Source organism: Aquila chrysaetos, chromosome 12, assembly GCF_900496995.4.
Source record: "Aquila chrysaetos chrysaetos chromosome 12, bAquChr1.4, whole genome shotgun sequence".
NCBI classification, from domain to species: domain Eukaryota; kingdom Metazoa; phylum Chordata; class Aves; order Accipitriformes; family Accipitridae; genus Aquila; species Aquila chrysaetos.
In genome coordinates, this window is record NC_044015.1 from 11,278,130 (window position 1) to 11,305,336 (window position 27,207).

A 27,207-nucleotide genomic window follows, 5' to 3' on the forward strand; every position below is an offset into this window, starting at 1 on the left:
AATGTAATGCTCAAGCTGAGGTCAGTATTTCTGCCATGCATGCAAGGGCTGTGCTCCCTTGGAAGCTCACTCACTCCCAGCGCTCCTGTTGACTCCCCTCAACATTCAAATCAAGGGCTATATTTAGAGAGAAAAATGAGCCATAACTTCTAATCTGTTCTTGATTTTTTAACATGTCTTTTAGTTGTGGCAGTGTTTACGCAAAAATCCTTCTGCAAGGAATGCAAGGGACGTGCCTGGAATGAATGAGAGCTAATTTTTGCTTGATTTGAACAAAAAAAATCCACAACAGCAAACAAACAGAGGATGCAATAACATTTAGGATGATTGGAAAAAAAAAAGTTTTTAAAAAGAAGTTTCTACCACTATAAAATTCCTCAATGTAGTTCCAAATCACAGTTTTTATATATCAACATCATTATTTTCACTGTTTGGAAAGTCATCCCCTAAACAAAACAGGAAAAAAAATGCTAAAAAACGGGAAAGTTAGGTTTATAACCATGAAAAGTAGGAGATGCCATTCTTTTGCTTCTCTTAGTTTTGATGTTGGTTATGAATGATAAGGCAGGAGTTTCAGCCTACCATCCACTGGTATTCAGAAAGGATACCCTCTATCAAATTTCAGCTCTGTGTTTACAGTTCAAATTAATAGGGGGGAAATCAGCGTCTGCATTTGTTCACTCATTTGGAGAGTGCAAGAATAAGCCCTAAGGGTTCGTTCTTTTGCCTACAACAATAGTGAACTGCACCATTTAATCTAATGGTGTAAATAAGATGCTGATCTGAAAACAAAGAAAAATAAACCAACTCAAAATACACTAATAACTAGCATGAAAAAGAAAAGCTATATTGCTCTCTATATGTGGATATAATATGTAATGTAAATCCAGGTGACCTATGTAATGGTTTGAAAGGTTATAGATGTCCTCTACTGCATTTGTGGGAGAATAACTCAGTTTCTAATTGCTCTTTAAAAGTGGTGAAGAATTTGATCACCTTTCTCAGCCATATGATGGTTTTCTTGGAACGCCATACAATATTTTTCTTCTATAGATACATCTCACTGCAGAACTTTACAATAACCTGGAGACCTAAACATGGACTTAGCAACACTCCTGGGACTGGCACTTGATTTAGATGTACATTAACTGGGCTCCCCCCAGTTTAAAGGAGAGTGAAATGCATGAGTCACACTGCTGATTCTTGTGATACAGCGTATCCCCGATGTTGCACAGCATTGACATTACTGAGACAGACCCTATCTCTATTGAACCACCTTGGGGAAAAAATAAAAACAAGAGGATAGTTTCCTTAACGTTACTTAGGACTATGAAATTGAGAAAGACCAGAAACATCCGAGTCAGATTTTTCTTATCTCTCCTAATGGAGCATAACAGCAGCAAGAGAAAAAGCTCACTGTGAGCTAAAGATGGAATGCCCTAACTTGGTGTCTCAGTGTTTTTGGCCATCTGTTATCAGTAGTACACTGCAAAACATTCAGGTTATTTTGTTGGGCAATACAATTATTCTCATTTATTTTTGTAATTTTTCTCTTAGGAACGTACAGCCTATGCTCCCTTTATCAGTACTGTTTGCATTCTTGTACTCTTAGATCTTTCAGAGTTACGGGATTTCAAGGTATATAGACAGCTGGCTGGGTGCAACACCACTGAAGATACTGTAAGAGGCAGCAGCACAAACCAGCGAGCAGACATAGCCGCAGGGCAGCTATGTCTCCTGTAACGTCTTTATAAGCTCAGGTACACTTTATCCTTTCTCAGCATTGCAGACCACCCTACATTTTGCCAGAGGTCTGAAAGTTCAAGAGTGAAAGCTGCATACATCACATGGGAAGAGCCACAAGACACGCAGAGATCCCCACCCACACTAGCCACTTGCCTGCTTCTGGGTGTAATTCAAGGTGTTAATCATCATCATCTGCTCCCTAAAACACCTGGCATCTTCCCATATGAAAGATCCTTTTCTTCCTATCTTCAATTAATGAAATTAAAATCTGTTAACTCAATCTTTTTAAAGGCACCTGAAACAACTTCTCAGGGCAGTAAAAGTTGTTCCTGGGCATTTGAGCTGGTTCTGAGTCTCCTGTGTTTTGTTCACAACTCAGGTGAGGGAATACCTGAGATAACGTAAATACTTGCCTGAGCACCTACCACATCTCCGAGCTCTGTGTGAAGAACAGCACCAAAACATACATGCTAACACAAATTGCACAGCTTGGCTCGTGAAATCTCAACAATATTAAACAAATACACAGAGCTGCAGGTCAGCAAAGGTTGGGCAATCAGCTCTCCTCTGGATGTACATAACAAGTGGACATCCCCGTGACAGATGTCATAAATGACAAAAAACCCAAGAGTTCATTTTGAAAAAAATCAGAATACAGAATAAGTATGCCAAACCTCTCTCAGAAATATTTTAGTTTTCCAAATGGGTAATGGAATGCTTAAAGCAAGTAAGGGGAAAATTCAATTTGGACTTAAAACATCACCTTCCTCATCTCACTTTGATGTAAAAATTACATTTGGCCTTGTGCACAACCCCTGTTCTACAGAACTGCATGTACAAAACCAAGCGTTCATGTGCTTCTCTGCTCTTCTCCAGAAATGGTCAGGTAATGGCTGGGTCATCAAAGCAGGAAAATGATTTTTCTACCAAAAACAAGTCTACAACGAAAACCACAATAGATAGACAAAAAGAAGCTGTCAGTCAGCAGCAGCCAAAGGCAGTAAGGAGAGGACCAAAAGGCAACAGCTGTGGAAGAAGTATAGTCTGGAGACTCAGCTCATGAACATTGTCTCTGCTTGCTGAAACAAAAAGGAAAAAAATATGAAGGGAAAAAGAGGAACAAGGCAGTTTGGTACCTGTTTGTTCCAAATAAATCTCTACAGGAATCATCCTCCTCCTTCTCACGCCACAGTATTGTGCTGGAGTAAAGGTACAAAATATGGGAGCTTGTGAGACCATCTGAATTGTTTCTGAAGCCTTTACTGAAGAGTGTCACAGTTCTTTCATCAAGGTATCATCGCAGTCTAACACCAATGCTGACATGACCAACGCTACCACAACAAACACAGCCAGGCTCTGTTACAGTATATCCACTTAATGCTTTCCTGGTTGTTAAAAGTGATTCAAATCAGTGGTCCCAATTTTTTGCTTGGCAATGAGATTCTCTGGGCAATACATGATGTAGCAGTGCACACAAACCACTTCCACCTTCCCCAATTTTGGGAGCACATTGAGAACAGCTTTATTATGTTTCTCCTATCCTCCTCTATCCACGTGCAGCCACTACGAATGCTCTGCCAGTTTATCTATACACCAGATACTCCATCAGCAACCTGCTCCTCTTGCTGATACAATTTAAGGCAAATCTGTGCCCTGGCTGGGATCCCAACCCCACCCTACAAAAATGCAGTTGTTCCCGTAGAACTGCCTCTACGGCAGGGCTTTTCCTGCCACTGCTGGGCAGGTGAAGGATAACCATCTTTTCACTCTTTGCAGATCTAGTTAGGCTACAGGAAGCCTGGAACGTGGACACAGCTGAAGTTAAAGCAGCCAGAAATAAAGTAAGCAGAAAAATGGCTTAAAGCCACCTTTGTTCTGACCCTTTTTTCTGCCATCAAGGACTGTTGGGACCAAAGAGATTCCCAGCTATCTCACACCGGGTACAGCAGTCCATGGCCAGCTACGCCTTCAAAATATACTTCCAGTACCTTCCTGGATGCCACTCCAGTTTGACAAGTATCATGAGGAGTCTGCTGAGCTGATGAACAGGAACACCAGTAAAAATAGGTGAGAGGATGGCGTTAGAGAGAAGACAGCTATGCAAGTAAAGGCACTCTGCTGCAACTTGGAAGCTTACGGCTCTGCTTCCACGTTCTGGAAGAAATCTGTTTAGCTATATAAGTAAATAAGATGTATAAGTAAATAAATAAGGGTGGGCTGCAGAAAAGCAGCTAGACCATGGCCCCTTCAGTATTTTGGAGGTTGCTTAGCAACAGACTGGCTGCTGCAGGGCTGAAGTAGCATGAAATTAGCACCTTTTCAGCAAAAGACAAATTGAATGTAAAACTGGGGAGGGGGCCTTTGAGTGGCAGTGAGGAGAAAAGCATTAAGTGGTGAATCTGATAGGGTGGGCATCTTTTAGGAGCGTTGGCTGAGTGTGAGGGATCTTTAATTAATGTGGCCAAGGGGCTTTGTCCTGCCTGGGTACTGATAAATTCCAAAGTGGGCCTGGCAAGTTAATAATTCAATCTTGATTAAAATTACGTCCGTTACAGTCACCTCATGGGTTAATTACTTATTAACGATCTTAAATAGCCCAAACCCAGTCATATCAGACTATCCTTGCTATATTAGTATCACCTGACTATACACCACATTTTCAGTTGCAGAGTTATCTAATATATTTCCCCATCATCTCAGGTCTAGGTTATCTCGATGCCATCTCTGCGTTCACTTAAGGAATTTGGTCCCTGTGAATCCTTCGAGTAACTGAATGTCAACAGCATAGATCCACTTGCTCTGGCCAGATAATTCCTCTAAATCATATTGCTTCTCTAGCCTTCTGGAACAATCCTGTGTGGACACAGAGAATCATTACATAGACAGCAGCTATTTGAGAGAACTGAGTAATGAGAACAGCATGAACAACATGTGTACACATTTCATGGAAGACTTAAAACAGGAGTTTTGAATGAAAGATTTTTCTGGGTCACTTAATCTGGGGCCAGATTGTACCAGTTAATTGTTTTCCACTGCTAAATGTGCGTGAAGCTGGTCCGTGGCAGCAAGACACAACCAGGAACCCGTATGGCACACGATCCATCAGAAGGTGGTGTAGGATGGTGGTTGGGTCAGGAGAGATGCTAAGTGGCTTGCCCAGGCATTAAACTGGAGGAGGAAAGAAAAACACAGTGGCCCTTTCTCCTGCTTTTTACACACATGCAGAGCAGTGATAACGTATTTTACTCCTTATTCACAGAGTCACTTCTATTTGTGTGGCACTTCAGAAACAGAGTAAGACCTATCTGGGGGCCTACGTGTGAACCAAATTTGCTTGGAGCAGGAAAACTTCTCACCTGCGTTTCATCCTCCTTAGTGCCCCAACACAGCACTTAATTGTTCCTGTGATTGGGGTGGAGTGTGTACAAGCCATCACCAGTAGTTCCGTAGGCAGTCAATTACGTATTGTAGAGCAGGTTGGCTGTTTTCAGTCCTTATGATTTTCAGAATGATTTCGGGGTCCTTGGGGGCTGCACACAGAGACACCTTTGGCAATGTTTGTTTTCCTATTTGTCTGGAGTTGAAAAGAAGGCAACTGAGGCTCACTGATGTAGCAAACACTTAGGCGAGAGGCCCTCCGTTTCCTTAATGAGCCTATTAAGTGAATCTATCAAAGGTATAAGGATGAGTCTCAGAGGAAAGAAACACAAAGAGATAACTGACTGTCCTGAGACATTCCTAGTACAAATACACAAGAAAACAACCTATAGGCTACAGTAGTTAATTGGGAACAATGTGATCCTGTTGCTAGAGAAGTACATCAACCTAAAATACCTTGATGCTTTTCCTTTTTGCATGGCCAGAGTTAGCTGTGCCTGAGCATACAGCTTCACCGTCTGCTTCAGCTTCACCGTCTGCTTCAGCTTCTCCTCCTCTGAACCGGAGATGATAAAATCCTGCTTCACAGAGCTGCTGTGATACTTTAATCTCTGGGGTATTTGGAGAGTCAAGCGTCTGGTGAAACTGTTAGTGCTCCCTGAACTTGAGCAAAATGAGTGACTGAAGTGAGATAGTCTTGTTTTAGGTCACAAGAACCACACACTGTATCAAAACTCAAAAGGAATTTTATTCTCCACTTTCCTAAATGAGTCCTTGCAGTTGTGCATCCCAGGATTTAATCTCCTGTTGTGGTTTAACCTCAGCCAGCAACTAAGCACCACACAGCTGCTCACTCACTTCCCCCCATCCAGTGGGATGGGGGAAGAGAATTGGGGGAAAAAAAAAGTAAAACTCGTGGGTTGAGATAAGAACAGTTTAATAGAACAGAAAGGAAGAAAATAATAATGATAATAATAACAGTAATAAAATAACAATAATAATAATAAAAGGATTGGAATATACAAAACAAGTGATGCACAATGCAATTGCTCACCACTCACCAACTGATGCCCAGCTAGTTCCCGAGCAGCAATCCCCCCGCTGGCCAACTCCCCCCAGTTTATATACTGGACATGATGTCACATGGTATGGAATATCCCTTTGGCCACTTTGGGTCAGCTGCCCTGGCTGTGTCCCCTCATAACTTCGTGTGCCCCTCCAGCCTTCTTGCTGGCTGTGCATGAGGAGCTAAAAAAATCTTTGACTTAGTATAAACACTGCTTAGCAACAACCCAAAACATCAGTGTGTTATCAACATTCTTCTCATCCTAAATCCAAAACATAACACTATACCAGCTACTAGAAAGAAAATTAACTCTATCCCAGCTGAAACCAGGACACCTTCTCCAATGAGATTAAAAAATACTGCTATATTAATACAAACATACTGGTTACCAGGCACACAGCAACTGGCTCACACCACTCTCCACCACACATGATTTTATTTAAAAGGTTAACTGTGACCCAATGCTGCACATTTTCCAGTGCTTAGCCCCATTTTATGGGGGAGTGGTATTGCTTACAGGTCTAGTATCTGTGTGCATCGCCTGTTGAAGGTGGCTTCCTAGTATATGTCTGGCTAAAGGCTCAGCATAATACAGACAGGCTGCAGGATCCCTCATCCTGGTACCGTCAGTGCTAGTACCATAGGTCAGAAAGACAAGTTACAGAGGGATGAGCACAGAAGTGGTTTCTTCCCTTCACAGGATGGGCAGATGGGGCAGCTCCTCAGCCGTGACATGAACTGAGCACAGAAGTACAGCCAGGGGAGATCCTAAGTACTGGAAACTACCAGGGAGAAGAGGTTCAATAAGTGAAGGTGCAGACAAGCCTGAAGCTTGCATTCTGATCATGTATTAAGAGTGGAAAAAGAGAAGCGGCAAGAGCAAATAGCATCAGCAATGCTTAGGAGTCTGAAAGAGAATATGTACTAAAACACAGGCTTATTTCTCTTAAAATGTCACTCTCTCTCAACTGTCATGGTTTCCAGACTTTCAGAATTGAATTATATTGTAATTACTTCCTATTTGGACAAGGTCACAAAAATAAAAGCTCAATACCTTCCTACATTACAGTCTGCTGTATGTTCTGTACACTCCTGTAGCAGCCAAGTCCCCTTTTCTGATATCAACAAATGTGCCTTCAGAATAAAATGCTGGTTTAGGTCCATTAGTGCAGTGTAAGGCACATTAAAAAGTTAAGAGCCATCATTACTGATCTTTCCGAGAAGGCTCCCAGAGCACAGACATCTTTATCCTCTCACTAATCCTTACAATTCACTTTATATCTTAAAAGCAACAAAAAGGAAACAACTATGAAACCCAGATCCATGTAACCTTATGACAGGCGCTTGTTCCATACATGCCCTCATCACTGAGTAAGGACATGTCAAATCCCTTACATCAGGGATTTGAAAACATTTCTCAGTTTTTTCCACCTCTCCCCCACCCCCAGATTCCTGTGACAGTATATAATCCTGTATAACATTCCTGTATGATGGACCAAAGGTTGAAAATCCGCAAGGCATATAGGTAAATAGTTTCCTTGTTTAAACAGGTAGCCTGTAAACACTGCTTGTGACAAAGTCCTTCCACATGACATTATTGTTACTGACATTTTGTGGATGTTACAATAAAGGAAGATGGAAGGAAAATAAAGAGGGACTCTGCTGTTCCCAGGGGAGCCAGGGCTCCCAACAAGCCCCCGTGTGACCTCTTGGCCCAGTGCTGGATCTATACATGTGCTGCTCTTTTCCTGCTTCCTGAGGAGAAGCTGCCTGATGGAGAGAGATTGATGAGAGCAAGCGGAACACAAGATGGACTCTGGCACGGCCCACAACCACCCATCCTCCTAATTCACCTCGGCAATTAGTGCTGCGCCTGTGATGAACCCTTTTGCTTCAGGCTAGGAGGTCCTCTGCTGTCGGAGCACAAGAGGAGGAGGTTTTCAAGGGTGACCAAGTCCAGGCAGTGCCTCCTCCCCCTTCACACCCCCGGCTCTGACCAGGAGCATTTTTGTCAAGTCCTGCAGTGCTTGGGTTTGTCATGTAGGCTGGAGAAGGTGGCTCTGGTGCATCTCAGGGCAGAGCAAAAAAAACATGTTGCAGAAATAGATTCCCCTGGGCTAGAGAGTCACTGCCTTGGCAGGAACCCCTCATCAAAACGTCCTGCTTGGAAACACAAACTGTCCCAAGCAAGATGCTGCTTTCTTACCGCATGTCGTTCCTCCTCACAAAGGAGCACACCCTGCTTCATGTTGTGCTTAGAAAAGGAAAAAACAAATTAAGTACTCTTGGGGGAAGTTCATTACAACACAAACCTAAATTTCACTTTGCGTTAGAAGAGAAACAAGGGGCAAATTTGCCTCTGAGCTTTCTGCTGCTATTAAAAGCAATGGGATTTGTGTCTACACAGGCCTATGTGAGTATGATGGTCTGGACGAGCTGCTATAATGAAGAAAACTGTGTGCTGGGATCTAGATTCTGCAGGCACCAAATCACAGCTCCTTTCAGCACAAGAGCCCCCTTTCATTTCTACCTCACAAAGAAAGAAATCACACGTACTGTTTTCAGGACTATTTAATATTTGAAAGTAATTCAGCAGTGACAAGGTGATGAAATTCTTTTTTCTCATTTCTAACAGGTCAGGTAGATTGCAAAGTCATCAAAACGATCAGCCTGACAACAAATTTTTTGTGTGTCATTGATGGTGGGAAAAGTAAAGAGCCCAAAGTGGGGAAAATAGTTTATCAGAAGGCACAAGCGTTATTGAACACAGCAGCTTGCAAGAGGCTACCTTCGGGAGAGCAGGAGTGCGTGAGCAAGCAGAACAAAGCATTCTCGTTAGGCAGTTAGGAATCAAAGTCCTGATCCATTTCCAATTTCTTCCACTGCTCTTGACTAGCTGAAGTGTAATCAATATTCCCTACTGTGTAAAGATGGAGCATCCCAGGTGGCACAATCAGGTGGCTTACTCAGACTGCCATGAAATTGTTCCTCAGGAGGATGTACGATAAGGTCATTGATCTTGTGCTCTAAGCTACGGGTTAACAAAAGGATTTTTGAGATTAAAAAAGGAGCTGTTCAGACAATCACTTGACTCTGCTAAGAAGTTTAGCTATAGTTTAATTTTTTTCAGAGGTCAAAGCCTTAACCTCTGAGCCTCTCCAAGCTATGTCAGCCACAGCATATTTACGTTAGTGAAAGTACACCTGTATTTCTCATTTGGGAAAGGAGCGATGAGGACCCCCTCCAGGTTGGTGCAATGTGCAAATGCAGCTGGGCTGGATGTCTGCTGAAGCTGAAGATTTTGCAGCTCCGCTGTCACAGTAACTGGGTGACTCAACCTGACATGCCATCTTTGGGCCTGAGCTGTGCATGCACACTGGATTTGTGCCTATACTGCCAGATTTAAGAGATTATTATTATGCTGATGAATTACTTGGAGATGAGATTTTCTGTTTTTTCATGGCTTTTGACTAACTTCACTTGTAGAATCAAATTTTGGTTAAGAATTATTGTCAAGGAAATTACATTAATTAAGCAAAGGAAGTTGAAAGAATAATAAACAGATACGGTAACATAATGAGGACTCAGTCTTCATCTGCTGCTTGAACAGTTGAATAGAAAAATGAGATACATGGTCAAGGCTTCCGAGCAAACAGCCCCACAATAGTGCTTTTTAACTTTTTCTTATCCCTTCAAATTTTTGTTGCAGAGATAAGGAATGTGTGGAAGCGAGAGCAAAGAGGAGAAGGAACCTGTCATCCCCTCCCCACCCTGGCTTCCACAGCTCATCAGTACACCTGCAGAGCGGTGGGTGCACATCTGGAACAGCAATGAGTGTAACAGCAATGAGCTTCTGCAGACAGAGGCTGGCTGATGTGGCAATGGGTTGACACCTCTCTGCCCAGGTGTTCACAGTATTGCATGGAAAATAATCATTTACAGAGGAATTATTTCAGACTTAAGCAATATGAAACAGCCAAACACCAGAACACTATTTAAAAATTTGTGAAAGGGTAAACTGGCACATTGCCATTCTTAAATAAAATGAAACACCTCTAAAAATGGAGATAAATATACTAGGACATTTCTATATAGCACTTTAACTCAATTCTCCAAAGCCTCTGGCATACAGCTCTTCACCTCTGTTTACCAGCCTGATGTAATTTATTTATGCCCAAACACAAATTAAATTGCAGTTTAACCCTATGTTTACTACACTACTTACTCTCCACAAGAGAAACAAGGCTATAATATGGTAAAAATAAAAGCAATTAACTGCAGGAAACCAGAGAATCCTGAAGCAAAGCAATAAGGGGATCCTAAAAATGTGAATATTGCCCTTATGAAGCACCCAGCTAAACTTCCACTCCAGTAGCTACATATTGCTTAGATAATAGTCAAGTAACCACTCACTGAATTTAACTTCGAACAGTATCAATAATGGCAAAAATAATGCCTGGGCTTTGTAATGCAAAGTTATTAATAGGGACTTCAGTTCTAAAAGCTACTGTCACTGCAGAGCTCTGCATTTATGAAATGCATACGGCCATCTTTCTATACTTAGTTTTGTTTGTTTGCTTATTTTCTAAGCAGAGAAGTTCAACTGCAGGTGCCTGAGATATCAAACACCAGCAAAAATGCATAAAGACACTGTCCTCAATGTGTTTTCTTTGTTTATTTGCAAAAGCTCTGGGGGGAAAAAAAGGGAACATTGTTAGCCTTTGCCTAACATCCCCTCGCCCCATTATTTTTAAAAGTTTAGCTTTAGGTCTCAGTATAGCATAGTGCTTCAGAATTTTTCACCTCATTGCATCTGTCAAGAAACAAATGAAATTAAACAAATGTCAGGTCCCAACTGTTCTCTGCACTACATTGAGAATGAATCACTTTTTTTTTTTCCCCAAGCCACTGCATGCAGTAGCCATTTGCTCTGGATTACCTGAGCTTTCTGTAACATGGTCATGACTTGTTTCCAATAACTTAACCTTTAAATTCTGTAACATCTGTAGAAAGAAAATAACCACAGCATTTCTGAGAAAGACATGTATCAGAAAGGCTGATTAAATATGACACAAGGCAGCTTGAAATTTTTTGCCCAAATGCAATCTCTTCCAAACGCATGTATTCTAAGATTTCTAGGCATAGAAATAAAAGATAATTCTCTTTGTGGGCAGTGAACTCCCAGTAGACAACAGAGCTTCTTCTCCCACTGTTCCAAGGGGAGAAAATACAGAGTTTCTTTGGTCACAGAAATGGACTTCAAAAAAAAAAAAAAAAAAAAAAGACACAATATTCTTCAGGGACATGCAGTTTAAAAAAGAGTTCTCACAGACAACACAAAGACGTAGGCTAGCAAGGGTTGCAGCATCTTTTGTATGTGAAGAAATAGATTTCCTCTGAATTACCACTATGCTATGTACTGCTGAGATGATACCTGTTTCCTCAGATCTGAATGCTTGAAAGATGTCCAAAAGAAGCATAGATTAATTTTCACCTCCAGGGAGATTTCTCCATCTTAAGGCTGAACAGTTTTGGTGATGCTGAAAACAGTATCAAGGAACACTTCTTGGCCAACATAAATATGGGACACAGAGCTTGTTTCTAGGCATTTCTGCATCTATAATTTTACATACATTTCTTTCTTCACAAAATGTGAAAGCCTGGGGTTTTGTTCCTTTTAATTATGGTTGTAAGTGCTGATCCTGGGATACATTTATTCTTCCTCTATGGCCTCTTTTGCATCACAGAAGTGTCTTATAAAAGGATATCCTCTTACTGTGAGAACAAGAGGTACTGCAAACCTGCCAGGCACCATCATCACAGTCTTCCTCCATATTCAAACTCAAGGCATCCCTCAGAAAAATCAGTTACAAATTACTGGGTTTGTTTCCTTCAAAGGAAGCGAGAGTTTAGACTTTCTCTTCTAAAGAACAATGAAGATAACTACTATGCTGACAATAGTAACTCTAGACACTTCGCTACTGCGTGACATACAGACCACTGGATGTAGAAAACTTTTTATAGAACATTTTAACATGTCACCTTATAGAAGGTTAGTCAATCCTCCAGCCAACCTGCATCTGGGATTCAAATGTGTCCAGTTCAGCTTGGGAAAAATTTTCACTTCCTCTTACTCAGAGAGCTGAGTTATTTTAGACAAATCGTAGCAAAAATGGCAGAAGACAGCACTGTCAGTGTGACTCCCTGCCACCTTCATCTACTGCTCTCTGTACTATTTTCAGAATCAAGGATAGAAAGGAGCTGTTATTCATCCAGGAGGCAAGAGCCAGATTCAAGAAGCTTAAGCCAAAAGACCTTCCAAGTATGCTTTCCTTCTTCCGTTCTGAACGGCAAAACATCTGTCACCCTGGAAAGCCATGACTCCTGATGGCACGAAAGTGAACAAAACAAATTTAGGTGGCCTGCTGGACCATGTAATGGTTTTCAGATGTCCCCCTCACCTTACTGAATTAAACTGCTAATACTTTGGGCAAATCTCTTCATGATATATGCTGTGATACAACTGCTGGGGATACAGACAATGAATACTTCTATCCACTTTTCTACCTCAAACTTTTATAGTTTTTTAAAGATCCTTACCTTCAACACTATTCTCCTCGATGCCCTTACTCATGGAAGCACAAGTACATATGCCAACAAATGACTACTACAAGGACACCAAAATATTTGTAGTCAGTCAGGTTGCAAAGCTACTTTAGGTGGTTAAAATGTGATTATATTCAACTATTAATAATAAAATCCTGTTCTTTCCCTGTTGATAAAAATTAACAATATACCTGATTTCATTTATAATGCCAACTCAGCACAAACAAAAAAAAACAAATGAACAAACCCCGCTCAGTTTTCCTAAAGCTTAAATGCCATGAAAATATAACCTCACTACTGGGGGCAACATGTCTGCTCACTGGAAAGCCAGATACAGAGTTCAAATAAATAAGTATTTCATAGCCAAAACTGTTTTTTTTAAATGCATGACACTTTTTCTATGTTGTTAACACTTATTACCAAGATTACAATAATATTTAATGCCCAATTCCTCTGTAGGTACTTTCATCTGATTTTCAGGTGCCTGTTCACTGTGCTGCACTATACCACAAAAGCAAGCAGAAAGAAGGAAGCTGAAGCTGAAAACAGGATAGGCATTAAAAAACATGACCCTCCTTACAAGGACAATTAGATCCTGCACTTTGGAGATAACGGCACAGACATAATAAGTGGAATTGATCATTGACTTTTAATAAAAAATCGCATAAAGGCATGGCAGGGTTTTCTATAAATCTAAACACAATTCTTTTCAATGTGGTTTGGCCTTTTCTTGAGAAGTTGATAAATGAGCAATTTTTTCCCTGTTCTTTATATTGGAAGATTAATTAGATACACCACTGGTGGAACCAAAGGAATAAAAGGCTTGTGCATTTTCAGGCCCTTTCTGCAGTTATCTCCTTTGCTTTTCTGTTGCATTTGTGTTGTCTTACCACCTCTCACAATAGTGAAAAACTCCCAAGTATCTAGATAAATATACATATATACATATAAACACAAAGAGAGAGAATGCACTAGAGAGAAGAGAGAGAGCAAGTGAGCTATTTTTACTTCTTTCCATTGAAACTCACATAAATCAATATGTAATTCCCTGTTAAACCATGCCTGCAAGAAATTACTTCCAGATAAAACAGCAACAGAGGTGTGAATAAAATAATTCGCCCACATCAGTAAGGTGTGAGCTTCAAAACAGCAGTTTGAATTCAAAACATTTAAATAGCAACATTATTAAAGTAAATCTTTTTTAAAACTACACAAAGAACAATTCTGAAATGAGAAAAAGCTTAGCACAGCTCCTGCTACCTTAGCCTTCTCTTTTTGACTCTGCTAGTAGAGCTATTCTCTATGAGCCATACCAGGGTCCTGGCTCAAGCCACAACTGTGGGTGCACCCAGCTGGGATGAATAACCTTGTCAGTACAGTGACAGGTGACAAAAATGTGTGTGTTTGCTTCGCATTGAAAAAGGCCCAATTTTTTCTCAAGGCCATTTGTTCCTCTCACCCAAGGTGCTGAGAGCAGCAACCCTGTAAAAACTGCTGGGGAGCCTTTTTTCCTCCAAGGAGGGAAGAGATTTACATGGTTAGGAAGAAGCTTCTCTTAGAACTTCAATATACCAGGTCTTTCCTGCCACTGCTGCTGCTGAAAGATGAGACAAGGAGTCACTGTAATCCCTGAGCCATGTAAAAGAATGTATCATTACATATGCTGCCCCATAAACAGAAAAATCTTCCCTGTGGGTTCCTTTGCTCAGTTCCTGTATAGCCCCTCACCCTCACTGGGCACGAGGGGTGCAAACCCACAGCTAACTGCCCAGTATCTCGCCACCTACCTGTCTGCTATCCTCAACTTCATGGCATTTCCACATCTGCTATGTAACACATTTTGAATGTTAGCTCTGCTCCGTTTCCAAATATCACAGGAAGGTCCTGGAGAAATGGGCACAACTCCCTGAGTTCACCTGGCAACTGTCAAACCAGGACATTTTCGTATGGAGAAAATCTCCCAGTGAGATTTACTTTCTCCCATTCTACAACTCAACTGACTGAAGTTGAGTGTAAGAATAGAGGTGCTAGGCTTCCTATATTAAAATCAGACGACGTTACAATCTCTTTAGGACCTACACAGATCTCTACGAGAGAAATTGCATTACAAGATGCAAAAGGCAATGGATGCAGATTTAGCAAGTATGCAGAATGTGTTAGCTGTTTGAATAAAACAGCACCATTAAGCTTAACTTTCATTAATCTAGAATATGCTCTTTCTTCATTCATTCATTTATCAAATTGGGCTTCCAGAGACATAGAAAAGCCTCTGAAATCCCTTGTAAAGAGAGAAAAATTAGAAAAAAAAAAAAAGGCCCCTCCCCAAGCATGAGTACAAAAAGCATTGGTAATCATTCTATGAAGTAGGAAATTAGGGTAATTCCTTACTCTACAGACATAATATGCAGCTTCCTCTGGTCAGGTAGAAAATTATCATCCCCAAACCCATTTTTACAACCGTAATTATTACTGACTACTCTAGGAGAAACATGCCCCTCCCTCTGTAAAGGCCATTGCAAAATTAAAGTTATGGTCACTACAGATTAGAAAACTAACAGGAAACAAAGGAGGACAAGCCCCCATTCATTATCTCTAGATTTTCATCTTTTCTTAAATTTCATTAACCCTTAAATTAGCATCTGACACCCTACTCGGAGAATTTATGTCTTTCTCCTCTGTTTGACTGTTCCTGAGCTAGGAAACGTCTGCAATATTGGGCTCTAACTGCCCTAAGAGTCTCAGCAGATACCTTCATAGATTCAGCCTCTTCCACCTGAATGTATCTTGAACTCTGCAAATGTTGGCTGTAATCCATCATCTAGGTATTAGCAGGACCCTAATTTTGCATATATGCACGTAACATGCATATGCCAAAACCAAAGGGAAGTTTCTTAGGCCATATTATTTCATAGTATGAATTAGTTCCAACACATTCCTAAACCATGGAATACGACCCAACAATTAACTGCTGGAAAATACTACTATTATTTTTAATTCCACTGACCTTGTGCACAGTGATTTCCTCCTCATTGGCAAAAGATAAAAATTCAGACCTGATGAGTAATCACCATGGATAGTCCTTAATTGAACGAGACATTCTCTACCACATTTTACATACAATTTTCAATTAATAGGAGCTTTTTTCTTTGTATTTGCAGGACTGTTCTCAAGGGATAGACTGATGCTAATTATTTTCAGTTTAAAAATAGGATAATAAAACTACTGCTACAAAATTCAAGGGTTAAGTCCAGAAATCACCAAGTATTTTTTCCAAATCCAAAAACACCAAGTATTTTTTCACTTGCCTTCTCTAGGACCATGTCAGCTAGAGCTCAAGGAAAAAAAAAAAAAAAGCAGCAAGTAGAGGTGGATCATTACATGTTAAAACTTCCATTTTGTTTTGTAGCAATGTGAGAGGGGAAAAAAAAAAAAAAACAAAAACAAAACACTGGAAAAGACCAAGCAAGAGTATGAAACCTGGCCGCACCATGATTCTGTTTTCACATTTTTATGCCTCTGTAATTAGCTCAGAAACATAAAGAAAATACTCCCTGGCACTTACTGTGTGACACTTACTCTAAAAACATCTGGTGTTTAGTCTACAAATGCTAATACAGAAGTGAGAAGCAGCTGAAGGACACAGTGCATACAGCACATTCATACAGCAGAAGAAAACATGTTTAAGGGTCTTGTTTGTTGGTGTGGGTTTTTTTAACAGAACAAGTTTTGCTGCATTCAACAAGACAGACAACTACTCTTCGTGTAACCTCTGCATTCCTTGGGACCTCTTTGAGTGATGATTATCAAGACTATAATTTCCTATTTGAGCATTTCCTGCAATTATTAGCTCCTGTTTGTAAATAAATAACATGATTATAATCACCTAATTATAGAATCATGGAATAATTGAGGTTGGAAGGGACCTCTGGTGAACATCTTGTCTAAATCACACCCTCAAAGCAGGGTTACCTACAACAGGTTGGTTCAGGGCCAGTTGCATTTTGAGTATCTCCACAGACGGAGACACCACAGTGTCCTTGGGCAACTGTTCCTGTGTCTGATCACCCCTGAAGTTAATAAATCAATAAATAGCTTTAAAATATAAATTATTTCATTTTGTGCTCACTGCTTCTTGTCTGTCTACTGGACACCACTGAGAAAAGCCTGGCTCCCTATTCTTTAGTCCCTCCCACCAGGTATTTATCTATATTGATAACATCCCCCGAGCCTTCTCTGCTCCACACTGAACAGCCCCAGCTCTCTCAGTCTTTCCTCATAGGAGAGATGCTCCAGTCCCTTCATCATCTTTACGGCCCTTCACTGGGCTCTCACCTTTGTAGCTATGTCTCTCTCCTCCTGGGGAGACCAGGCCCGGACACAGTCCCCTGGGTGTCTCACCACTGCTGAGCAGAGGAAAAGGATCCCTTCCTTGACCTGCTGGCAACACTCCTCCCAGTGCAGCCCAGGATACCAGCGGCCTCCTCTGCAGCAGGAGCTCACTGCTGGCTCATGTTCAACCTGGTACCTACCAGGACCCCCAGGTCCTTTTCTCTCAAGCTATTTTCCAGTCGGCTGGCCCCCAGCAGGTACTGGTGTATGCAGTTCTTCCTCCCAAGTGCAGCACCTTGCACTTCCCTTTGTTGAACTTCATGAGATTCCTGCTGGCTCGTTCCTCTAGCCTTGTCAAGGTCCCTCTGGATGGTAGCAAACCCATCTGGTCTATCAGCCACTCCTCCCAGCTTTGTGTCATCTGCAAACTTGCTGAGGGTGCTCTCTGCTCTGTCACTCAGGTCATGAAGAGGCTAAGTAGTATTGGTCACAGTATCAATCTCTGAGCTAAAACACTATTGACTGGCCTCCGGCTGGACATCCTGCTGCTGATCACAACCATTTGAACCAAACAATTCAGCCAGATTGTCATCCACCTCACTGTCCACTTATTTAGTCCATATTCATCAGTTCGTCTATAATGATGTTATGGGAGAGTGTCTACACTTGCTATACTTGAGATAAACAACATTCTCAGCTCTCCCCTCATCCACCAAGACAGTCATCTCATCATAGCAGGCTATTAGGTTGGTTAAGCATGATTCACCCTTCATAAAACCATGTTGATGACTCCCGATCACCTTCTTCATTATGAGGGGATTTTCTCTTCAGCCTATCAAATATTTCATGTGCCATCTCCAATCAGAGGTTACGTTCCTGTGATTCAGATTTGGCTCTCTAAGGACATTCTAGTCAGCAAAAGTGAGAAAAGTTGATCCAAATAAATAAAAACTGTGAGTGTGAAGTCAGTTCAACCCTTGTATGTTTTAATTTAATGTGGGACATCGAGTTAACAGAGTCAAGGCATTGCATAATCACTCAGTAGGGTTGCGTAACAGAAATACTAAGATCAGTCTGAAAGAAGGATGAATGGAAGCCTCCGCATGCAAAAGCACCAGAAGAAACGATACAGAGAATGGGTTACGAGAACGGCATGTATTGATAAGCAAGGACACGAGTGACAGCACTCAAACTGACAAATGATGAGAAATGTCTTGCTACATCTAGACCAGAAGGCCGGCACTCTAGTGAGGCCATAGTAGAGATGACGAGCCAGTCGGAGACCCGCAGCAGAGCTACAGTACCTCACCTCTGCCAAGAGGAAACGAGGCTGGAAGCCACAAACCCACCCACAATGAGGAAAGAGAGACAAAGGATGGCAATGACAGGCTGAGGCCAGTAAGCTTCTGAGGGAAAAGACCACAGCATGAGAACTGTTTTGACTCCTAAAGAGTACACAAAAATTTGTCTAAAAGTCAGTTTATTGTCATCAGTTAAGAGGAACCCAAGAGACATAGTGAGGACTTTATAAGCACTGTCCCTCACTCTCATCACACACAAGTGATCCTGGCCAGACAGAAGCCTTGGTGTTGGTGAGCACATGGCTATCAGTATGAGTGGCATCTATGACAGAAGGAGTGCAAGTGAGTGAAAAGAGATTCATTTAAAGTAAGTATCATCCTCCCCACCAATGAGGTCTTAACACTGAGTTTCCTCACATTAAGTTCCTGAAGTCTTTCACATTTTTGCTGTTTTAAATACATCACCTATGTTCAAAGTCTTCCCTATTTAGATTAACTTTCCTGACTACGCCATTAATCCTGAAAACAACCTTAACTAAAAGCCTCCGAGTTTCAGAACACTCCTCTCCATGAGCTTAGTTGTTCCTAGCTTAACTACCAGAAGACTGTTCAAGGGACAGTTTAGAACCTCTCCTATGTCTTCTATCTGAACAAGGAATGAGTTGCATGCCCAGTGAGGAAGCAGAACCCAACTCCCAACTATACTCATTACAAGGGTGGAGTGTTACTGACACAGCAGAAGGTAACCGGAATCTTCTACTTTTTCCCATCCCTGATAACCCCTGGTCTCAGCCCTGAATTCTCCCTCCATTCCAATAATTCTTGCTAGTCCTCTTGTACTCCTGTCACGGAGGAGAGCGCCTTGACTCCATGTCTGCTGTACTCATCTGTGTTTTTCTCTTACACGCCAGAATCCAGAATGTGCGAAATCCTGCGTATGCAGTGGATTCACTGTCAAATCCTTCAATGCCTTCCCATTCACATCGATGCACAGTTCAGAATTTTATTCTCTGCTTTTAAAAGGCCCCATGTGCTGAACCCATATGAGGCACTATGCACTGAACATCTGCCTCAAATACATTTCAAAATACTTTCCCAACAAAACACACCATATACATATGTACCCAATAAAATTTGAAACATTAATGAAAAATAACATCATGTGGCACACAATATATTGCACAAGAAAATGAGAAAGGTAGGCCCAAAAAAAGTGACAAATAGCTCTTCCAAAAAGTACCATGAGGACTTCTATGTTAACCTCCCATCAGAAAAATACACAGTGAGTAAACAACATAAAGAAGATTTTCCTGTACTTGATGAGTCCTTAAATTACTCATTTTCAAGAACTGAGCAAAGGACTAAATACTAAACATCAAACTGTAGTCTTTTACTCCCAAATACTCTCTTTCAGCAGCAGAGTTGAAATCCAAGTCCAATTTTAATAAAACCTCTGCACAGATTTTCTTTTTTCTGGCTGGAATAAACATTAGTATGGCAAGCCCCATTCTTTCACCAGATCAGTATTTTAACCAGTATGGAAAAAGCTCTTGCTTAATAAACTATGAAATTAAGCACCACAAAAGGAAATGAATAAATATATTGAAAGAGATTAAAAAAGGCAGGGTGTTAGAGGAGCATTCTTTCTGATGGGATGTTCTCAGCCCATTATCAGGCCACACAAAACACACGTTTCCCATCAGTGCTCACGTTCCAAGAAATAACAAAAGCACTTTTTTCCAAGATCAAATGTTAAGCCCATCCATAGCTATACATATTCCAACAAAAAATCCCAGAAAAAATAGCAGACCTTTCAAATGACAGCTTTATGAACCTCTGTGGCCATTTTTAACAGAAGATTTCCATCCTCAAAAATTTACAGTCAGGCTCCTCTAATTTGCCATCATTCATTACAAGCCCAATACTTGTGCTCCAGACATTCAAGAAGCCTGCCTTTTGACAGCATGGTCTTGGTTAGGGTAGAATATAAAAAGATATTCTGTCTTGGTAAGCTTGATATGCAAACAAAACTAAGTTTCTACCCCAATGCAATTGTATTATACAGCAGTACTCAGCAAATAAATATCTTCTGGTCAAAACAAATAATATCTGACCTTTGGTTGCACGATTATCATACAGTCGATTAATTGGTTTAGTGTAATCACTGTTTATAAATCAATTAATGAGTTAGTGAGTTCTGATAATTCAGTTTATGTGATCATGCATCAGTTTTCTATTTTAATTATTAGCTTGTACTGAAGCAAAGAGGGAAAAGCTCAGAGCTTTAGTTTCTTTAAATATAAAAAGTGTAGGTGCATGTGTGTGTATAAATACACAAACATATATAAAAAGTAATAAACTAATGATTTCATTACTTTACTTTCCACACACTACTGCCATTCTTAACATTGCACCTGACTGTACAAACCCTGGGTGAATGAGAAGAAAAGAAGACCATCCTTACCTTAATGTTGCAAGCTTGTTCCATCAGTCTTCTGGCGTTCTCTTCAGCTCTGTACCTCTTGGGCAACTGAACCCTGAAGAATTTTAAAGCTCCTTCAAAATCAGCTTGTAGAAGGTCCTCTTTTGAGGTCTGCAATTAAACATAGGGAACTACTGTAAACACTGAGAACATGCAGTCATGCTCTTTTACTGGATTTGTCATTTACTGAATGTATTCCAAACCACCAATATTCACATTAGCTCAAAAACATCCTCCTTGAAATCAGCTCTCTAACTCATATCTCATAAAACAAAACAGAAGCTACAGCATATCCAAGGAATCCTAGGCAGAGCAGCACAATCAGAGGACTGTAACACATTAATGTATTTTATCCTTCTATACCTGCAGGGTAAGAAAAGGATTCTGGCTCAGCCTGTCAAGATGTCACTCAGTGAGGAGAAAAACAAAACCCAAGCAAACAACAAAAACCTAGGAGAATTTATAATATTTCCTAGACAGCTTGTGCATTAGACCATTGCTGATTCTCATAATGCTGCCCTAAAAAGACAACGTATATATAGATATATATGGTTGCAGACATGAATAGCAGAAGCAGAAATGCATATGACTCATAAGAGGCATCAGCAAGTCAATGTGCAGAAGCCTGTGACACAATTTCTCAAGGAACTCTGTGCCAGAAAATGTTTTACATGCTTATTTCTCCATCTCTCATAATACTGTACCTCTCAGTGTGGTATCAAGCCTAACAGGTCAGAAAATGTTAAACATTGAACATTAATCCAGTTCTGCTACTGATGGAGTAATATGATTCACAGGGAAAAATGTATTCATCTTCAGATTTACCAAGAACTACACCAAGAGATTTAGCAGATATGAAATACCAAACCTTGGGATAGCTCCTTTAAAAAGTTCACAGGAACCATGTGTCCAGATGAGAGATTTAGGATGTCATCTCAAAAACATGAATTTCAAGATCTTTAACCCAGAAAGAATGAGCAAAAATGTGTCAACATACAGACTAGTATCATGGAGACCGGCGCTGTGTATCGCGGTATTACTACAAATACCTCAGAGGCAGCACAGGTACCTTCTGTTAGGGTTAATTGCTGAATTAATTGCTCAAGTACCACTGCCAACATTTTCATGTGTGCATCCTCCGCCTTCTCATGAGTAACGCCCTTTGTAATTTTTTGCCTTGTTATACGCAGTAGGTATATTACATACACATAGTTTCAAAGTTTGATTTGTAAGTATATTGTCATCCACTCAAAATTCTTTGCTGTCTCCAATTTCAGACGTGTTTCCAGAAAACACACTTCAGCCAAACACAAGAGATTTGGCCCTGCACAGGGAGAATGGGGAGAAACTGTGCAGCCTTTGACACGCAAGAGGTGAGGCTCAATGATACTATTATTTCTCTTGGGTGTTAAATTTGTTTTAAATAAATAAAAATAATTATCACTACAATGCAGAGAAAATTTTAATCTTATTTATGAATCCTCCCTATGCAACCTACAAACTAGCATCGCTAGTTCGTTTACATGAAAATAATTATGTCTACTATGTAATAGCCCTTAAAAGCAAACTGAACTTCAATATGGTGCTGCAGATATGTAACAGTAATACTCAAACCTAGCTCAACATATTCCACATTTCTGCTGAAAATGCTAGAGCTGACTACCCAGAGGGTCAAATAGCAATTTACCCAAACTTTATTTGGTGGGGGGAAGGGAGAAGGGTTTTTGAAAGGATTTGAAATTAGGTACCAAACTTGGAACAGCAACAGAAATTAAGGGGGTATTTTCATGGTTATCCAGTATCTCTGACAGCAGAGAGCATAAGCGGACATCAGAGGTGTGCCACCCCAACACTGATAATCATCACTGCTCTGTGCCCAATCTTTCACTTTGGGAATGGGCATAGCACTATCTCCTCCTTTGATGTCCTCAATCAAGAGCCTACAAGGACAAAATCTACGCTGTACACGTTTACCTATCACCCTATGTATTTTCAGAGATTATTATACTGTATACCCTAATGGGCACTCTGTAGTAGTTTTTGCTATATTAATCACAAGGAAAGAGCGAGAAAACTCCAAATGCAAGTGGAGTAGCTTCAGCGGATCCATTTCCCCAGGACTGCAGCATTTTTAAAGCGGACAACTTTCTGTCATCAAAATCCTCAGAGTTCTCCCAAGATCTATTTGATCCTCCCTTCATTCGCAGCCAAGGAAGCTGCTGGGTCATCACTGCAGGGACACAAGAAATGCTGCCTTCAGGATGCTGATGAGAAATGTTCAGTTTCACAAACTATCACATCTGATTCTGTCCACAAAAATTTGGCAGAAGGACTATTTGGCTGAGACTCAATCAGACAAGATCGATGTAGTGTTGACAGAAAGCTGGTGCAAGTTGGGTATCTGATGAATCAGACCCACTCATGAATGCAGCTATGGCCAACGCATCTGTTTCCTCTTCCTAACGTCATATTTCTCCTGGACAAGTTTTACTGAGGTTAGATAGGCTTTTGCCCCACTTGAGACTACATCACCATTTCATATCCACGGTGGGCTACATTTAAGATGATCTGCAAGTTGTAGAGCGTGGTGGGAGCAGCCTGTCATGCAGGCAGCACACAGCATCACTGCCAAAACCTGTGCTGGCAACCAAGCTGCTTCTGGGCAAAGTTCAGCTGGGTAATGTTGATCGAAAAGCAGTAAATGGTTTGCTAACCAGCTTACTTGAAAGTGATTTCTTTCCTTCCCTCTCAGTGATGTTGACAGCTGTGATCACTATACAATTCAAATAGACTTCCCTATTACATTGCAAGCGTGCCTTCTTGGGAGAGAAGCTCTCCTGCATTTCCAGTCCCCTCCTCTTCCTCACACCGTGGCAGCCTCTCCCATCCTCCTCTGAAACCTGGCCCCAAACACAACTCTGACCCCAGGTGTAAAGGGACACCAGCGAACCTGTAAAACCGATTTTGCTGCTGTTGGTGGTTTTACACAGAAGGTGCTCTGATACTGCAATGCTGAACGATGGGTAATCTCCAAGACAGGCTGGCTGGTACGTGCTTCCAACAGAGTGGGAGGGTGTTTTCAATTAAGACTTCTGGACAGTTGCTCCCAACACAAAACAAACACCAAACACACTTTTTGCCAAATTTTTAGCATTCATTAGGAGCTGAGCTATCCTAATTTTAACCATGTATTCTTCCTAGGGGTCCTGACTAGACATTTTTATTTCAATTTTGTATTTAATTTCTTTTTTTTAAATTATCATAATACAATGAGAGTTTTGAATTTACTTTTTTTTTAGAAATCAGAGGAGGAAAAAACCTAAAAAAAAACCCAAAAACCCCAACAATTAAATTACCCTGCCAAACTTTAGAAAAGCACATGCACCTACCCTTTACGTCTATAGCACTTCATTTAAAAATAAATACCAAAAAAGCCAGCGGCAAATATGTCAGAAAAACAGCAATTACATGTAAAACATTTAAAGTCAGATTTAATTCTCCTAGGCTTCTGCTTGAATCACTATTACAATAGTATTTTAACAGCCTGAAAACAAATTACTCATGTAAAATTGTAACTATTGACAATTTTGAGTTCTCAACCCTGAAAAACCTTTAGTCAATGAAAATCCCATAAGAATAATGGTGAATCATGCAAATAAGAACTTCTGTGACAGAGTTCACTGAACTAAGATTATAGTTACAAAAAATTATAACCCATCACATTGTATAGTTTGATATGAGTGGTAAAGCCTATACTGTTCAGCTCTTTCTACTTTGCTGAATATTTTAATTTCATTAAAGTAATCTGTTGATCAAAAAGTTACATTTCACTATTAAAATCACAAGAAACCAAAGTAACATTTTGAGAGCAACATTAACTGGGCTGTGTACTTTGCATATGTTCTGCAAACTAACCTCTTCAGGTACTGTTTAAAACCAGGAAGCAACCTAAAACCAGTGTGTGTGTGTGTGTGTGTGTGTGTGTATGTGTATATGCAGTACAAAAAAAATTTAAAAAATAGCAATGGTGGCATCCTAAGATTCGCATCTCTTGACATTCTGTGATTTTAATCAATAAATCATAAAGACATTTCAGGAACCTTTTGGCAGCTGTTTGACAGGCAGAGATTTGTAAATTTGTTGGTCTGCGTCACTCAGCTTGTGGAACTCATCAACAACTTATTTCACTAAACCATCTGTAAGTTTAATGAACCAATAATTAAAAGTTTGGCAGGTGCATTGCATTTTTGTGCACTCAGGGACTTCAGGACATTTTTTATTATTCTAGATGTGATTTTCAAATAATCATGTTTTTGGTTAAAACATATTTTTAAAACCAGGCAAAAGAGGAAACTCACTGAGAACTATGACCAAAAGTCTCAGCTTGCCTTTTAGGGTTTGACTAAATATGCCCTCGAATGTCCTTCCCACATTGCTTAAGTAGTTCCAATATATTCATAAAATTATCTTACATGGATTAGTTGAAACTAAGGGAAAGCCCCTTCCCAGAAGTACTAGCAACACTTTCAACTGTAAAGGTAAAGTTCTGGAAAACCACAAATGTTCAAAAACCATGAATGGAATTCAAGAGACTTAAATGATGTTAATTTTGATTATTTATTTTAAAGTAAATAATATTACTACTACCTTCCCCCAAATATTTAGGAAAATGTGATTAAGACGAAGGACAAAGCCTTGGCTTTTTTCTTTAATTTCTCTGTCTTCAATTTTTAATTCTGCAGTCTCATTTATTCCTGACTATATCAACTACAACTCCTATTCCCATCTGGGAACTAACACTGCAGAAGAAATTTCAGATCAACCACACCACACTTCCTTAATTTAATTCTTCCTCCTTCATACAAACAGATAAAAATTACTAATTTCCATAGAATTCTATGTATACAGTATGTATATTTTGAATTTCTATAGAATGTCAGTGAGCACAAACTGCCTTTTTTACACTTCAACGAACATGTGTCAGCAACAAGACAAAGTTAAAGGCTGAAAAGAATCTGGCCATAGTCTATTCCACTCCACTATTTAATTTGCTACTGGTAAATTCAAACTGCTTACATGTATCCTTACACTGATTTTTCAGAACATAGTATTTAATCTATAACACACACAGATGTGGGTTTAAGTTCTTTATAAGAAGATATGCAGAGCAAAATCAACGTATGCGAGCTATTTTTTCTAACCTGATAGTTCCTCTTCCACTGGTAGCAACAAGACTGCAATGCTGCACGGTGCACGACAGTGCACTGTGCTGCCCTTAAACACGAGCCACAGACCTGACCTGATCAGTTCAACGACTCCAAGAGGATGAAGTTGACCTTCTGTGCAGCCAAGGAGCGTGAGGGTGGATAAACTTGGGATCCAGGCCTGGGAAAGTTCGATGGGTAAAGCTACGCTGCTACAGTTACACTGACACACACTTATAGCACAATACATCAAAAGACTCCTTTTACTGGCATCACTTACGTCCATTTCTTTACTGTGAAAGCTATACTGTCACAAACATTTTTTGCTAAATAAAATCTGTGCGCTCTGTAAAACACGGTTTGGTACAAAAGCGTTATGGAAAAAAAATAGCTTCGGTTTTGTGCGCAGTGAGTTGGCATCCATAAATATGGCAATAATCTTGTGTACACCCAGTAGCATCCCTCTGCTGAAAATTTCACCACTGCATTTATATGTAGCTTCGGATTTACAAAGGTAGCGTTCATCCTGCCACATAAAATACTGATGAATGTGGATAAGTGCAAACACAAAATCTACTAGCTTCATCCACCCAGAGCCATCCCAAAGGGGATAAACCCATGCAGAATTAGTGCTGTTTCACTTGCCTATCATCGTAGTTAGCTGATGCAGTGAGTAGGTGATCTGAATTTTTCTAAGGCTGGCATAAAGGTTACAGATTATATTTCTCACATAACACTACAATGGCACATATTCTGCCAGTCCTAGGGATTTATTCCCAAAACCACAGCAGGAGAAGCTTATGCACATAAAAAAGAATCTAGTTCTTAGTTTTATGAAACACTGAGGTTTTGAAGTATCTTCAGTTCTGATTAAAGTACAAATTCTTGGTCCTCAGAGATTTCTCATTTTTAAAAAATTATCAGAAACACAGTCTTTCCTCCTCTATGGAAGGAGTATATGTCAAAAGGGATAGATGTCAGAAGAGGTATATTTAGCTAAAAAAACCCGACAGGAAAATCACATTGACTCCACAAGTCAAGACTCTCTAATAACACAAGCATTATTGGTATTGTTTTGCCTTTTGCCCCCATCTT

The 27,207-nt window shown here is 40.3% G+C and overlaps 1 protein-coding gene across 10 annotated transcripts in view; it reads right to left on the minus strand.

The window, feature by feature from the left end:
* RABGAP1L (RAB GTPase activating protein 1 like) overlaps window positions 1–27,207 on the minus strand; it is a 265,221-nt gene that overhangs the window by 48,699 nt on the left and 189,315 nt on the right. For all 10 annotated transcript variants that reach the window (XR_005933627.1, XM_041127540.1, XM_030034313.2 and 7 more), the window contains one exon: window positions 20,891–21,019. Coding sequence is in view for 8 of the 10 variants with exons in the window: in XM_041127540.1 (XP_040983474.1) it covers window positions 20,891–21,019 (129 nt within the window). In the remaining 2 variants the exon portion in view is untranslated. The remainder of the gene's footprint in view (window positions 1–20,890; window positions 21,020–27,207) is intronic.